The sequence below is a fragment of the Xiphophorus couchianus genome, chromosome 15 (genome assembly GCF_001444195.1).
Source record: "Xiphophorus couchianus chromosome 15, X_couchianus-1.0, whole genome shotgun sequence".
Taxonomy (NCBI): Eukaryota; Metazoa; Chordata; class Actinopteri; order Cyprinodontiformes; family Poeciliidae; genus Xiphophorus; species Xiphophorus couchianus.
This window is the reverse complement of record NC_040242.1, coordinates 13,449,478-13,462,708: the sequence shown is the minus strand read 5'-3', so window position 1 is coordinate 13,462,708 and position 13,231 is coordinate 13,449,478. Positions and strand designations below refer to the sequence as shown.

General features: G+C 40.8%; 1 protein-coding gene across 1 annotated transcript in view; it reads left to right on the top strand.

Moving 5' to 3' along the window:
- nbas (NBAS subunit of NRZ tethering complex) overlaps positions 1–13,231 on the top strand; it is a 165,563-nt gene that overhangs the window by 56,232 nt on the left and 96,100 nt on the right. Inside the window, exons 28-33 of the mRNA XM_028040395.1 lie at positions 590–712; positions 801–903; positions 1,063–1,140; positions 1,265–1,419; positions 5,515–5,627; positions 8,756–8,869. Coding sequence (XP_027896196.1) covers positions 590–712; positions 801–903; positions 1,063–1,140; positions 1,265–1,419; positions 5,515–5,627; positions 8,756–8,869 — 686 coding nt within the window. The remainder of the gene's footprint in view (positions 1–589; positions 713–800; positions 904–1,062; positions 1,141–1,264; positions 1,420–5,514; positions 5,628–8,755; positions 8,870–13,231) is intronic.

The window sequence follows — 13,231 nt, the reverse complement described above, 5'->3', positions numbered from 1 at the left end:
CCTTGATTTATTTTTACTCATGAGACTAAAAATGGTAGATCATAAATACACAATGCTTCTAACAGAAATGTGGAGAAACTTGATTTCGTAGGATGTCAATTGCAGATATTACAGTTCATTATATCTTCGGTGGAAATAAGGTCAACATTGCATCAGGGTTTCTACACAGTGTTAAAGTCTGGAAAAGTATGGAACTTATTGTATTTTTCAGATGTTTAAAAGTATGAAAAATAAGGAAAAAATTAGTACTTTGGAAAATCGAGCCTCAAAATGGAACTTGATTTAAAATTTGAATTGAAATAAAATATTACACCTGATAGAGTGCAGAAGAGAAAGTAAAGGTTAGTTTAATTTATCAATTTTCTTCAGCATCACTACATTCTGATTTTGATAGTCAGTTTTAGCTAAAATTAAAAAAGTAGCACAAATTGACTGGGTCTGGAATTCAAAGGACATAGTCTTTGGTGCCTTCCTAAAATGCTGTCTGTAGAAGGAAGTGATGAGTGACTTTATGTTAAAAAAGAGATCTATTTCTCTAGGTTTTTGAATTTATAATTTTCTTGTAAACCTGATGTTGTTTGCTTGGCAGTGTGGTGGAAGTTTTGGAGAAGCATGGCCTCCAGAAGCCCATCTCATATGTGAAGAACAGCCAGAACAGTAAGGAGGAGGCCCACCAACTAATGGTCAAGCTGTGCCGTCACACCGGCCGCAAGTATGAGCTCAGAATAAAATGTATTCATGAATGTGAAATGGGCACAACAAATGTCTGAATATGTTGAATATTTGTGTGTTGCATTCAGGAACCCTCCAGTCAGTGATTCAGTGTGGAGAGCTCTCCTGCAGGACCTGCTTGATATGCAGCAGAACGTTTACACTTGCCTAAAATCAGAGACATGTTATCAGGTATCAACAAGCAGTAAATTCACAAAAAAATTACCCCACTTAGTGCTTGTGCTAAATCTTGTAGTTTAATACCCTGAACACTGAAATTTACACTTTTCATTCAACAAAGACGGATGTAATTTCCGCATCACTTCTCCTTATATTTTCTGACTCTGGCAGATTTTTGTTGAGTCCCTGCTGTGCTCAAGCCGTGTGGAGAACATACGCCTGGCAGGGCAGCTTATGCATTGCTCCACGGTATGTTGAATAAAACTTACTTTGACACGGTCCTGCTACCCCTACTGGGTTCTCCAATCATTAAGCCGCTTATAATAAATTTCCATACTCATTGATCTCGCTGCATTTTTATTCATGTTTCCAGGTGAAACAGGATGTTCCCGTTAGCTTGTCTTTCCGGGGAAAAGGTTGTGCTTTGAAGGTGGCCTACAACAGCAGCTTGGAGTTGGTTTTGGCTGCTGCCAGGGAGTACTTCAACTCCTCCACAGCACTAACAGATCCCTGCATGGGGCTGGCCAGGTAAGGAAGAGTAGGAGTAGCTGTATTTCCATATAAAATGGCCACTTAAAAAATAACTCTTCAGCCAATTCTTACTTGGCATGAATTAGACGTAATTCAAGTGCAACAATTCAAATTTTGAAGTATGAGCCCGTTTTTAATGCCATCTTTTGTGTTATCATAGAGGTTCGGAGATGGCAAAAATTATTAAATTAAGCAAATCTCTATATAGTTACCTTAATGTGTCATGAATTATATTATGTGTAGATGAATAGAAATACAGTGAACCCTTGCTATAACACGGTTTACCTTTCACGGCCTCGATGCTTCGCGGGGTTTTTTGTGCAGTTTTTTTTCACTATGCATTGTATTCTGCGTCCTGATTGGCTAAACAGTCTCCGCGCTTCTTCTCTACCTGTGTGCCAATAACGTTACGGTATACAGCTTGGCAAATTTTGGCAAATATTTTTGCCCAGAAGAAAAAAGAGCGACAATAACTACCGATAACTATGTTCTTCTCTCGAAAAAACACACCTGCACTACAGGCTTCGGAAGAAAAAGACACTAGAGAGCGAAGTCAGGCCGCAGCGTCACAGTCAGTGGAACAGTGAAATACGCGAGTCACAATTTCTCCTACTGTACTTCATCTTGATGATTACAGTGATTATTTTACTGTAGTTATTTGTAAGAAAGCATTCTATTTGTTAAAAAAATGCTTAGGCCTGAAAACAGGTTTTGTTATTTGGTTTCAATGTAGAGCATTTAATTATGCTGTATAATAATTGTAAAAAAATAAAGGTAACTACTTCACGGATTTCGCCTATCATGGGTTCTTTTCGGAACGCAACCCCCGCGAAAAACGAGGGTTCACTGTACTTATTATATAAGATATTAGTGGTTGCATGGTGTAATACATTAATTTATTTGCTCTATCAGACACACGGTGTCATTATCTTTGGGCAGGACTAATACTGCTTTAATCAAAAATAATTGTCCTGAAATTGACTTACTATGAGGTTAACCAATCAGATTTTAGTGACAGTTTAATGGATCAATTTTCACTATAGAGCTACACAACATCGTAAATGCATTTTTTTTTTTTAGATTATTTAGATATTGACACACTTACATACTAATGTAAGTGTGTATTATTGGACAAATTGTTGTAGTTACAAAATGTTATTTCCTTTTTTATTTGCAATTGACATATTAAAATATATTTTTGTATTTAATGTTAATTGTGGTACTTTTGGCTTTTGTTGTGCCGTATGAACTATTTTTTTTCTGTTGTATCCCCTTTTAAAAAAATGAAGCAGCAAAAAGTCACTGTTGGTGTCTGCTTTCATTTTATCTTCTGTTGTGTGCTACATGAAGATTTTGTATTTTTGTTTCTTGCTGGCTTCAGATCTTAGAGGGGGGCCGCTGGATGTCTAATCTCACCGTCTGTTCCTAGTGGGGAAGTGGGACAGTAATTGGGTCGTCATTCATTTATAGTAACTAATACGGAGGCCCCCCTCCACACACTTGGACAGCATCATCTATTGTAACACTCCCACTATGTGAGCATGTGCTTCTGTGCGTGTGTTTGTTGCATATGAGTAAAAGGGAGAAGAAGCCGTATTAACTAGCATGTATTACTAGAGAGATCAACCGCCAGTGTTTTTGTGATTATAAAAGCTTCACATAGTACAGATGCACATTTTGGGAGTTTTGAGACTGGTGGAAATCTTGTTTATTACAAAATTAACTGCTTAATGGCAGAAATTTGCATAGAGCCATTATGAAGTAGTCTGTTGAAATGCACTTAAATGCAATGTTGATGGAAATGTGCAAGAACCCTTTTTGCACTGTTAGCAAGCTATAAAGTATGTATAAAAAAAAAAAAGAAAAATTAAGACCAGACTTAAACTTGTTGGCCTCGTGTGTATTTGATGTAGTGAACAAAATCAAAACATTTTGACAATTTGAGTACAGTTTGTACAATTTACTTCCCTGTAAAGGGGAACACAGAAAGTCCCCCTTTTCAATCTTGAATTAACTGACAACCTCTAAGACTAGATTTATTTCTGTAACTCGTTTTGTTCTCTTTTATGTTGTTGCTTAATCTTCAGTGTAGAACAGATCTAACAACTTACTGTCTGTTGTGCTTTAGATAAAAGAAAGAGCTGTTAAAATCTACTCCGGAAAAAAGTCAGACACAATTCAGCAACCATTAAGTTGTTGTCAGCAAAGCGTCTCTGTTGTGTTTGAGAAAACTCATCTCTGTTTTTGTTAGGAGGGGAAACATAAAGAAAACAAACATACAGGGAAAAAAAAATAGGAAAAAAATGTTTGCTGCATTGCCCGTCATTATTCCATGAAAGGAGGTGTCAATATTTTTGCTTCTGTTTCAAAGATAAATTGAATAGAATTATTAAGTTAAATATTTTTTAAATGTTGCACAAAAGAATCTGAAAATGATAGTTTAGGTGGAACAAACCAATGAGACTTTTTTCTGTTTCTTATTGGCTCTGTCAGTGCACACATTTAAAAATCCTTCACAACCTAAGTACATAATCAACATGTCCTTTTTGAGTTTTTCTTTCACCCATCTGCAGCTCTTTCTTCTGCTTCTATCCTTGCCAGGACAAGCCTCTTCTTCCTGGCAGAAAAATCTTCATCTTGCTTAAAGAGCAGGTGAAGCTGTGTGGAGAGTTTGTGGAGTGTGCAGTCTACTGAGTACTTATTTTTTAGAATGTTTTGGTCTCATTATTCTTTATTGGATAAATTACTACACACGTACAAAAGATAAGCCGATCCTCTCCATGGAGACAGATATAAGATCTGTATTCTCAGCTTGGGAATGTATGTTAAATTTATCATTTTGCCTTGTTTTTTTTCTGTCCCAGACCTTGTTGGTTTATTTATATCTAAAGTAAACTTGCATCTTGCTCACTTGCTCATTCAGCAAACTGCTTTATATTCTAAGTGCTATGCTGCATAATCCTCTTAAGGATAATGAGTGTGAATTGTATTCCAAGAGAAACTCTGCTGTTGTGGATCCGTCAAATTAGTCTAGACTTTGTAAATAAATCCAGTTTAGAAACCTCGTCACATTTCTGTTTGCACTGCTGAACTCTGAAATCTTCAGGATTAATAGTATTTAGTGCTAACTGGAATAAAGAAAATCCATTTAGTCTCCTTCATTTTAATCAGTTTGTAAGGTTTGAATGAACATAAGTGGGCATAGTCCTCATGTGGTGAAAACCTTGAATAACAATGTTATTGTGTTTGGGTATAAACAGGTTTTGAACAGGACATCAAAATTTATTTCTTGTGCTGCTGCCGAAGTAATAAGTAATTATTACTATCTTATTAATGTTATCTGTAACATTTGTTTATTTAGATCTGAAAACAAAAACTTGGTGTAGAATTCCTGGTAAGGAAATTCACTTAGATTTTAAGGCCTTCTTGTGTTGATTTGTATACCATTTTCTGTTCTGGTCTTTACAAGGTGACATGTGTAATAAGCTGATAATAGTTGGTAAATAATCTGTTCCAGTGGCCACCCAGTATACACCTGCTTGAAACCTAGATCTCGCCAATTATGCATCCTTTCCCAATATATTGCATAGTTTTGGCTGTAAAATATGTTTCACCTTTTGAACAGTCAGTCCACTGAGTTCAGTAAAATAAAAAAAATAAAATAAAAAAAAAAATCAGTAAAAACAACAGAACAAGCAAACATGGACCCAAAAAACCAGAGATGGGAACAGATTGTTCTAAAACATGCAACAAAACCCCTAGAAAAATGAAGAAAAAAATGTCTGAATTGGAACCAAATCTTTTTTTAATTTCTTCTAAAATGTAAAATGTACAAATAGCGAGAAGTGTAATATCAGTACGATAAAAAAATAGTTTTAGTGTGGTAGGTGTCGCCCATTTAGTTTTGCTAGATTGCTGGGGTTTTTTTGCAATTGAAAACATTTCGAAGTAGCCAAATGTCTCGTTTTTTTCATACAGCTGACTGCTGTCCACTGCAACATGTGGAGGAGCAAGAGAAAGCTCAAGTCAATCCAGTGATCTGATTTATTATAGGTAACTTCCTTTGTATTGATTGACTGTTCTTTTCCTTAGGGCATGTCTCCAACTGATCACCGACTGTCCTCCAGCCATCCAGGAGGAACTGGATCTCATCAGTGCTCTCAGTCAACTGGAGGACTTCAGCGTTCGCATTCTCCCGCTGCAAGGTGGTACACAATGTGCTTTTCCATTAAATATCCTCAGAGGCGAACTTGTCTAAAATGTTACTCTTCACCTCCCAAACACAAACGATAAAACCTGTCTCCCACCATGCATCACCCTTCTACGTATACGTTTCTCCTTCTTGTCTCTATATCTAAATATACAATTGTTTATGGATCAAACAAACATCTGCCCGATGGCCTAATTAGGATCAAAGTTTTATATCTGTGTATGCATCCTCTCTCATATTGTTTCTGAAATGCCTACTTCAGGTGTAAACCTGACCGATCTGTATTCATCTCTGCACTCGTTCTTGTGGGAACAGTTGCTTTCAGGCATTTCCTTCTGTTAAAATAAAGCAGATGAAGCAGAATGGCATATTGTCAGGCTTAAAATTCAGCATTCAAGGTCTACAGCTCCAACATTTTATACATTTTCTTGACCTGTTTCTTAAAAACAGGTGAATGAAAACACGGCTCATTGCGCTGGAGGTTTTTACTTCCAGTTTAAATTATGCTCTGTTTGTTTTCCACAACATCTCTTAAGTTCATTGAGGTTCTCATGCACATATCTTATATTCACATCTGAAGTTCCCATCACAGCAGGAGTCTAAACCTTAACTGGGTCATTGCATCACCTTAATTCTTTTCTTTTAGAGACAGTTTGATGAACTTTTACCGCTGTGCACAGGATCAGGATTATTGTGTGATGAAAGAAGGTAAGGAGGTGGAGTGGTGGTGTAAAAGTTTCTAAATTGCTGACATGCGTAAGAGTAAGAAAAAAAAAGATGGTGTGGATTTGTGAAGTAGGTTGTTAATGGGTAGCTCCTATTAACAACTGGTTAATAGGAGTTACCCAGTTTTTACCCAGCTCATTGTACACCAGGGTGTCTTGCTTTAATGTTTAGCCTACTTGAACATGTTTGGAACTACTTGTATGCATGTGTAGTGAAATAAGGTTCCCTTGGTTGCTGTTAGTACTGGGAGACCACATTACCAGCTTTCTATTGCCAAAAAAATAAAAAATAAATAAAAAATAAATCTGATAATGGCTTGAGTTTTAATTGGACTGCAGCAAGAGGGGTTTGCACAACTGTGTGTATATTTATATTTCAAGATCACAAAAATTAGGCTTAGTGATTGGTCGTGATTAATCACAGCGCCAGAGTGTGATTAATCTGATTACTTTTTAATTGATTGACAGTAATTGGGTGAATATAAATGTACATCACATTTTGATTTTAGATTTTCATTTGAAATTATGTTCATTTTTCTTCCACTTCACAATTGTGAACAACGTTAAAATCACATAAAATCCCAATAAAAAACATTGGAGCTTGTGGTTGTTACATGACTAAATGTTCAAGGGAGGTTAATAGATTTGCAAGTCACTGCAGGTAGTAAAATGACTCATACAGATGAGAAGCAGGATGTGCATCTGTGGGGCCATTGCTGATGTTTTTTTCCTATTTTTGCAGTCTGTGAACACACAGCTGAATGCTCCAGACCTGTTAACTGACAAAAAGCTCTGCTTTCAGAGCCTAGTAAATAAACCTGCTCACACTTTTGGACAATTATATATTCAAGAGCAACAACTGTTTGCTTTTATTGTCAGAGTGATCTTTTTTTTGTAAATAAACCAAATTTAAGATGGAATAGTGGAGGTTATCTTATTTATTTTACAACCAAATGTTGACTCTTTTTTTTACATGCATAAAGCAAATAAAATCATAATGTTGAAATGGCGCGTAAGTGCTTTTTTAGGACTGTAATACTACTGTTACGGTCACCATCTCATTTTATTTTCACATCAACTTAGAGACTGGAAGACGGACAAAATGCCTTAGCACAACAAAATTCCTGTGAAGAGAAAACTCAACTTATTGATTTTATTTGACAATAGTGATTGTGTGAACTGCATTTTTACTCCTCAGGGCCAAAGCTGTTTTCCCCACTGTACTCGGGTGTCATTTTATTGCACTCTTTCAAGGACACAGTACTTTTTTTCTGAATCTCTCTCACTTTCTCTCTCTCTTTTTCTCACACACACACACACACACTAAAAGAATAGCACATTATTTTTCTTAAAGCGTACAAGCCATATCCCTGCTGCAATGCTGTGTAGCAGATAAACGCACACAAGTATGAAGCCGAAGCATTTGAACATATGTAATCCATCTCAAGCTTTTTTTTCCCCTCAGCCTTTCTACAGAGCCCGAGGCAATGCGTCATACACCCTCTCTCTCCCCAGAATTCCCTCTAGGCCTCGCCCAAAGTGATGCCAACTTTTAAAGATCCTCAGAGGGGAGCAAATAATTCACAGGGCCTTGTTGAGTTTCTAAACTTGACATGTTTCAGTGCAGGGTTGAAGAAATGTGGAAATTGTAATTGGGGAATTTGTGCATCATGAATTAAAGTAAAGTTAGTTTTGTATGGAAAATATTTTCACTAAAAACGTGCTATTGTGCAATTTAGGTAGTGAATTCACTGTTGATTTACAGTAAAGCTTAAATATAAACGTTTTATCTCTTGTAATTTTTAGATCATTATTAATGAAAGCTATAGTGGAAAAATTATTTTAGGATCCTTAACATTATTTGTCTCAGCAATGCTTACTCGTAAAAGCAAAAGTTCTAAGATAAATGGGGGATTACCTTGCAATTCTTTCATTTTGTGTGGAATACAGAACTATGGGTCTTTAAACTCACTTTGAGCATTTCTTTCCATCTGTTATTGCTTATCCTTAGACTTAAAATGTCTCACTTTGCAGGTCAGACTTCAGAAGTTGCAAATATTGGTCAGAAAAAGTCTGATCAGTGCATCTCTTGTTTATGTATGCATTTGTTTTACTTTTAGCTTAAACTTATTTTAATTTGATCTCTCCTTATTCTAAAGTGATTATGCAGAAAACAGTTAAAGCTATTGCTGATGATTTAAAATATGTTTTCTATAGTTTTTTGCATTTATTATGTTCCACTTTATTTTTCTGACATGTTCATAGCAGCTTCATCATTCATTTCACGCAATTTCCTGTTATTGAATCATCAACTGTAACTTTCTCCCGACTGAGTGTTGTAATTTGCCACACAAGTGTGACCACCCTTTGTTTCTTTGTCTTCTGTTCTTCCCTCCAGTGCGACTGCGATCAGACCGCTTATCTCTCATCCAAGAGTGCATCGCCCAATGCTCCACAGCCTACAAACAATCTGCCACGTTGCTCAACCTGGCCTCGCTTCTACGAGTGTCAGGTACATGCAAAGTCACCTCTTTTGCTTTTGGAGCGTAATCATGTTGAAAAGGGATGGTGGGTAAACTTTAATGATTAAGACTGTCCTGCTGGCTTTTTGTGTGATACTGCTTTTAAGATGAAGTGAGATACATACAACAGAGTCCGACCTAGATGCACAATGATGCATGCATGGGTGCTTTTAGCAAGGTTGCTGACAGTTCTCACACGGCAGAGGAACAAGACAAGTGTTTCAGGTTTCAAGCAAGGATCGATTCTCAAGCTCACACTCACAAAAGCAAAACCCACATTTCTGTTCACACAAACATTGTATTGAATGGTCTCTAAATTGTTTGGTGCACTACAACATTTTGCATATTTGCTTGTCAGACACTGAATCGGTACGAGGCTGTTTGGTCTTTATATTAACAATTTCCTCCATCAGAATGACAGTTCAGTTAAACCTTCTTTCTTTACTAATTTATTTAGCAGAAAGTTTACATTTTATTCCTAGTTTAGCATGTGTTGCTCTTAGAAGGTGATTTATGAAAGTTTTTATCCACTGCCATCCACTAATCACTTCTTCTGGAATTGATTTATTCCCTGATGTTGCTTAAAAATAAACCTTAAACTTTTGTATGTCCACTTGTATGCTGCTTAACTATAGCTGTTTTGTGAAGTTCTCAGCAATTTGCTAGAGAACAAAAAAAAATCACAAAAACCAAGGGACACAGCAGAGGTGTCAAAGATGAATCTGTAGAGGAATTTTATGCAAGGTTGCAATATCTCAAGCTTTAGACATCTTGCACAGTTCAAAACATCATCTAAAAATAAAAACAGTATGGCACAGTTGCAAACCTACTAAGACAAAAGTGTTCACCTGAACTGAAAAGATGAAAAAATACAGAGCATTAAGCAGTGAATTAGCCAGAAAGCCCATGGCCACTCTGAAGGAACAGCAGAGATCAACAACTCAAATGGGAGAATACGTTGGTAGAACAGTTTGTCTTTCACGCCACAAATCTTGCATTTGTTCGAGGAGGACAAGAAGCCATTTTTGAAAAAAAGCCAAGTAAAATCTCAAAGTTATCCATAAGCTGTGAAGGGAACACGATAAGCATGTGGAAATAGAGGCTCCCGAACAATGAGACCAAAACTAAACTTTCAGGCCTCCTTTTGTAAAACAGAAATTGCACATGGTGATGGCAGCATCATATCAAGGTAATCCTAGTAAATAAGCCTGTTAGAAACTGCAGAAGTCTTGACTGTTTTTATTTATAATGACAGTTGTGGAGAAATGATTTTGATTAATTTTCACTCTGTGTGTATCTGTGTGAATAAATGCTTAGACCTCTGGAACAATTCTACATTTTCCATGGATTCAGAAAGGCAAAATTTCTGCTCATTCTCTTTTGGCCTACTTTCATCACCACATATTGACATTTTTCAGGTTTTTGCTGGATTTACTCTCTCTACGGGATAAATCTTTGCATCAGCATTCATCTTGTAATTCCAGTAGGGGAATCCCCTACTTTTAAACTGAATAATTTATGATTTGTTTTGAGTTTTCATATGTGGAGATGCATGTTGCACAGCTGTTCCACACCGACTGTATCGACCAGCAGTGCAATCAGTTCATTACAAGAGGAGAAAAATGTAGGCTGGCTGCAAATTGGGAAAGTTGATATAAAATCCTCAAAGAAACCTTGAAGTTAGCACTGTGACCTTTTCACCCAGGAAACCTTGATTCTAAGAGGTGAAAAAGAAAACTTTAACTTTAAAGAAGAACCTACAGGGAAATGTGTCTTCTTTTTAAGATTTCTAGAACATTTTTGGTTTCTATACGCCTCCAAAGTTTAATGTTCTACATATCAGAAATACAGGCTGTCACCCTTTTTGTGTCGCTGTATTTGTCCCTCCAGCTTTCATCTTACTGTTCTTCCAGTGTCTGTGAGTCTGTCCCTCCATCCTCTCGCTCAGAGACTTGCCACCAGCCAAAGGAAACCTGCTAACTGTTCTCATGGCATTTCTGTGTCTGTACCCCTCACAGTTAGTCAGCAGGAACCTCTCCCTGTGTGGTTTCAGAGGGGAAAAAAGAAGGGAGATGAGAGGAGGAATAAACATCCATCCATCCATCCATCTTCTTCCGCTTATCCGAGGTCGGGTCGCGGGGGTAGCAGCTTCAGAAGGGAGGCCCAGACTTCCCTCTCCCCAGCCACTTCTTCCAGCTCCTCCGGGGGAATCCCGAGGCGTTCCCAGGCCAGCCGAGAGACATAGTCCCTCCAGCGTGTCCTGGGTCTTCCCCGGGGCCTCCTCCCGGTGGGACGTGCCCGGAACACCTCACCAGGGAGGCGTCCAGGAGGCATCCTGACCAGATGCCCAAGCCACCTCAACTGGCTCCTCTCGATGTGAAGGAGCAGCGGCTCTACTCTGAGTCCCTCCCGGATGACTGAGCTTCTCACCCTATCTCTAAGGGAGAGCCCAGCCACCCTACGGAGAAAACCCATTTCGGCCGCTTGTATCCGCGATCTCGTTCTTTCGGTCATGACCCAAAGCTCATGACCATAGATGAGGGTGGGAACGTAGATCGACCGGTAAATCGAGAGCTTCGCTTTTTGGCTCAGCTCTCTCTTCACCACGACGGACCGGTACAGCGCCCGCTTGACAGCAGACGCTGCGCCAATCCGCCTGTCGATCTCCCGCTCCCTTCTTCCCCCATTCGTGAACAAGATCCCGAGATACTTAAACTCCTCCACTTGGGGCAGGACACCCCCCCTGACCCGGAGAAGGCACTCTACCCTTTTCCGGCTCAAGACCATGGCCTCGGATTTGGAGGCACTGATCCCCATCCCGGCCGCTTCACACTCGGCTGCGAACCGATCCAGCGAGAGCTGCAGATCACGATCTGATGAAGCCAAAAGGACCACATCGTCTGCGAAAAGCAGAGATGAGATCCTGAGGCCACCAAATCGGATCCCCTCAACACCTTGGCTGCGCCTAGAAATTCTGTCCATGAAAGTGATGAACAGAATCGGTGACAAAGGGCAGCCCTGGCGGAGTCCAACTCTCACCGGAAACGAGCCCGACTTACTGCCGGCAATGCGGACCAGACTCTGACACCGGTCATACAGGGACCTGACAGCCCGTATCAAAGGGCCCGGTACCCCATACTCCCGGAGAACCCCCCACAGGGCTCCCCGAGGGACACGGTCGAACGCCTTCTCCAAGTCCACAAAACACATGTAGACTGGTTGGGCGAACTCCCATGCACCCTCCAGGACCCTGCTGAGGGTGTAGAGCTGGTCCAGTGTTCCACGACCAGGACGAAAACCACACTGCTCTTCCTGAATCCGAGGTTCGACTATCCGACGGACCCTCCTCTCCAGGACCCCTGAATAGACCTTGCCAGGGAGGCTTAAGAGTGTGACCCCTCTATAATTGGAGCACACCCTCCGGTCCCCCTTTTTTTGAACAGGGGGACCACCACCCCAGTCTGCCAATCCAGGGGAACTGCCCCCGATGTCCATGCGATATTGCAGAGTCGCGTCAACCAACACAACCCTACAACATCCAGAGCCTTAAGGAACTCCGGGCGGATCTCATCCACCCCCGGGGCCTTGCCACCGAGGAGCTTTTTAACCACCTCGGCGACCTCGCCCCCAGAGATTGGAGAGCCCAACCCAGAGTCCCCAGGCTCCGCTTCCTCAGTGGAAGGCATGTTGGTGGGATTGAGGAGGTCTTCGAAGTACTCTGCCCACCGGCCCACAACGTCCCGAGTAGAGGTCAGCAGCACACCATCCCCACTATAAACAGTGTTGGTGCTGCACCGCTTCCCCCCCCTGAGACGCCGGATGGTGGACCAGAATCACCTCGAAGCCGTGCGGAAGTCTTTCTCCATGGCCTCTCCAAACTCCTCCCACACCCGAGTTTTTGCCTCAGCAACCGCCCGAGCCGCATGCCGCTTCGCCCGCCGGTACCCATCAGCTGCTTCCGGAGTCCCACAGGCCAAAAAGGCTCGATAGGACTCCTTCTTCAGCCTGACGGCATCCCTCACCGAAGGTGTCCACCAACGGGTTCGAGGGTTGCCGCCGCGACAGGCACCGACAACCTTGCGGCCACAGCTCCGATCGGCCGCCTCGACAATGGAGGCACGGAACACGGTCCACTCAGACTCCATGTCCCCCACCTCCCCCGGGACGTGTTCGAAGTTTTGCCGGAGATGGGAGTTAAAGCTCCGTCTCACAGGGGATTCCGCCAGACGTTCCCAGCAGACCCTCACAACACGTTTGGGCCTGCCAGGTCTGACCGGCTTTCGCCCCCGCCACCGGAGCCAACTCACCACCAGGTAGTGGTCAGTGGACAGCTCCGCACCTCTCTTCACCCG